Source organism: Frankliniella occidentalis, unplaced genomic scaffold, assembly GCF_000697945.3.
Source record: "Frankliniella occidentalis isolate FOCC.00 unplaced genomic scaffold, Focc_3.1 Scaffold263, whole genome shotgun sequence".
Classification (NCBI taxonomy): domain Eukaryota; kingdom Metazoa; phylum Arthropoda; class Insecta; order Thysanoptera; family Thripidae; genus Frankliniella; species Frankliniella occidentalis.
In genome coordinates, this window is record NW_026267389.1 from 12,930 (window position 1) to 16,080 (window position 3,151).

At 44.9% G+C, this 3,151-nt stretch overlaps 1 protein-coding gene across 1 annotated transcript; it reads left to right on the forward strand.

Annotated features, from left to right (window-relative positions):
- The first annotated feature begins 1,609 nt into the window (after positions 1–1,609).
- On the forward strand, positions 1,610–2,497 carry LOC127750804 (uncharacterized). Its single transcript, XM_052273296.1, has 4 exons — positions 1,610–1,710; positions 1,834–2,054; positions 2,162–2,236; positions 2,325–2,497. The coding sequence occupies exons 1-4, from the start codon at positions 1,610–1,612 to the stop codon at positions 2,495–2,497; spliced, it is 570 nt and encodes a 189-aa protein (XP_052129256.1).
- Positions 2,498–3,151: the final 654 nt, after the last annotated feature.

The window sequence follows — 3,151 nt, forward strand, 5'->3', positions numbered from 1 at the left end:
AAACACTGTACAATGAACAATGCAACAACAATAAACAGAATGCATTGACAAACGACAAACAAACAGCTGCACACAAAGATAACATACACTGTCAACAATAAATACAGCGCATACAATGAACATGGCACAAATTCAACGAAAGATAAGTAGTACCGTACCAAGATCACTGGAAACCTCATGAGTGCGAAGCACAAAAGGAAGATAAAGGGGCGTCCCCCATGAAACGTAATGCACCAGTAAAATGCAGAAGCACGAAGTAATTAAGGTAAATAGTTTACGACATAAACGTCAACTCAAAGAGTACTAATAAACCAGCCACTATAAAACAGTGGTTAAAATCCACAAGTATAACAACTTGGGCAATAAATAAGCAATTAATGACCCATAAATAAGGGCTTGCGAATGTGCATACTAATATCAAATATATCCATGAACGGACAACTTGTGCATAGCGCAACAAAGTACAAAATGTACAAATACAAAAGTACACAACAATGGTACAAAGTACAATATTATACTAAACCCTTGGCCAAGGAATTAATTTACGAGTGCACTCACCAATAGAAGTTGCCTTACAGCAGACAGGCAATGAGGAAACCACGGCAAAGGGGGGCGCCTCCCCAGAGCCGGGAGAAGAGAAGAACAAAATGACGACAGACTACGTCATTTAAACTTGCAGCGCAAGCGGACACAGTGCACAGCACTACAAACAAGCCCAAAATGCACTAGGGCAAAAGTCGAGCACGAAGCTCGTCACACAAGCACACACACACGAAACAGCTTGAAGTCGAACGCCGGACATGACGTCATGGAGCTCGCCGCCCGCCGGAAGTTTCCGGCGGTGGCGAGAGAAGAACAAGATCAGCCCTCGTGGTGAAGGCAAATTGACGGGCATGGTGGCGATGGTGACGTTGGTGAACAGCAGCAGGGACGGAGGCAGGGCGATGAGGCGAACTAGCCCATCATGGCGCTAGGCCAGGTACGAGAGGCCCTGTGTACAAACATGAACAGGTTAAAATGATGTTGGTTTGAAAAACGATACCTTGGTCCCTTGCTGCTGACACACACCTTGCGGGCGTCGAAAATATTGATGATGATGGCATGGTGACAAGTGAAAAGAACTTCGACAACGCGAAAAAGCCTACACAGGCGAACGACCGGCACACATGGCAAGGCACGGCGTGGCGAGGAGCACGGCACGGCGCGCGTGGTGACGCAGCGACGACCGACCCAACCCCAGCCAACTGCAATGGCTGTTTCCGGTCGCTAGCTGTCCCCCCACCACCACAGTCGGCCTGGGATCTTGCCACATTTGTCACTACACATGAGGGGAGAAAGACCCTGATTATTCTGGTCGGGTCACCCAGCTGGTAAGTTCAAAGCCACGGTTATACCTACCCAACCACATTTGATAGACTCGTTTCATCTTTGTTCACCGTCAGTACATTCTAATTATAATTAGGAGCCATGATAATTTGCTGTCATACTAGGGATTGTTGGCATCAGTGTCACAACAAGCACCGTTTCTTTGAATGTTTCTGCTTTCATTCTGGGTTGTTTATTTCGTGATTTTCTAATATTATTCATAATGCAGCGACTCATTTTGATCATGGGCGCAAAGAAGAAGAGGTGTTGTGTGTCCGGGTGCTCTGCTTATGCCGTGTCAGGTGATGGAAAGACAGTTTTTCACTTCCCGCCTGACATGCGCAGGTTAGTGTATTCCTACTACTTTTGTGTTTCTGTATGGTATGTGGTCATTGTGGAATATTTTCCCCTGATTTCTGTGCAAGAGTGTCCTCGTGACACAATTAATATCCTGTGATGTTATTTCAGGCGCCGCAAGTGGCTGAAAGTCATAGGGAACATTGATCTTTTACTCACAGCTGACTCGACATTATCATCATCTCGATTTGTATGCCCTGCACATTTTGAGAACAACATGTTCTGGGACAAATTCCATCAGAGGTTGCAGAGGCATGCTGTTCCAACTAAATTTGGTCCAAACCATCAGGAACTGTCAGAGAGCCAGATGGTAGCTTGGGACAGTAGGCATGGTAAATTTTTCTTTGGAATAATTTGAATTGTGCAGTAGAGTTTATTATATATTAATTAAACAACCCATTACTGACCATTATTAAAATTCTACTCTTCACTTTTGCAGGAATAGCAACTCCATTTATTTTCTCGGCAACCTCTGACCAGTCCTTTGAAGACACATCAGCAGCCTCCATAACAGGTATTGTGTATAGTTATGTGCCTCTTTAAACTAATTGAATTAGTGTGGCTTCTTATTCATGAGGGATAATTTTTATGTTTAATTTTAGTGGACAAGGTGACAGAGAATCCCGAGCAGACCTCAATAAGGAGCCATTTTGGAAGTTCTTCTGCCTCACCAGGTGGGTTCCCAAGTTTTAGCCTGCACTTCTACTATAAAAAGGCCATTCTCCCAGTTCTACCAGTTCATTTTAAATTAAATGTGCACATTTATCAGCTGTAAATTTTGTTCTCAGGCAAGAGATCCTTTGAGGAGGTGGAGCCTGGAGATGAAGGAGACTTCACTGGGGAGACGGAGAAGTGCCCAAGGAGGGATGCATATCCTGATGCTACACCAAGACGTGAGTGTTTGTTTTTTAGCCCGCCCTTCTGCTTTGAAAAAGCTATCTAGCAGTTGATGGTGCTGAAATGTTTCAGGTTGCAGGGAATCTCTTGGTGCTAGGCAACGGTCTTTGGCCCCTGGGCAAAGGATGTCTAGGAAGAGAATTTGTGAGGCTGTGGGGGTGGTGTCTCTGTCACCTCAAAAGGTAGAGCTAGCCAAGACAGTGATGGAGTATCGCCAGTCAGCATTTACAGTCCACCACAAACTGGACAAGGCTCAGCGAAGATGCTCTTCGCTGTCAAAGCTAGCCTCCAAAAGGTTTGTGGATATGGTGGATGAACTCACCATCTCTCCTCTCACCAGACAAATAGTCAGAGCAGAAATGGTCAACATGAAGCGTCCAAAGAAGAAACGACTTTGGACGCTAAATGACAAGCTTTCTGCTCTGGCTATATATAAGCGAAGCACCCGTGCATACAGGTTTTTACGAAGTTACATGATTTTGCCATCAGAAACCACACTTAAAAATTTACTGCAAGCTGTGCCATTAGAACC

Excerpts from the sequence above, each read along its gene's own strand:
- LOC127750804 (XM_052273296.1), top strand. The coding sequence starts at position 1,610 with ATGGGCGCAAAGAAGAAGAGGTGTTGTGTGTCCGGGTGCTCTGCTTAT. Across the intron at positions 1,711-1,833 it reads TTCCCGCCTGACATGCGCAG|GCGCCGCAAGTGGCTGAAAG; the intron begins GTTAGTGTATTC and ends ATGTTATTTCAG. Across the intron at positions 2,055-2,161 it reads AGCTTGGGACAGTAGGCATG|GAATAGCAACTCCATTTATT; the intron begins GTAAATTTTTCT and ends TCACTTTTGCAG.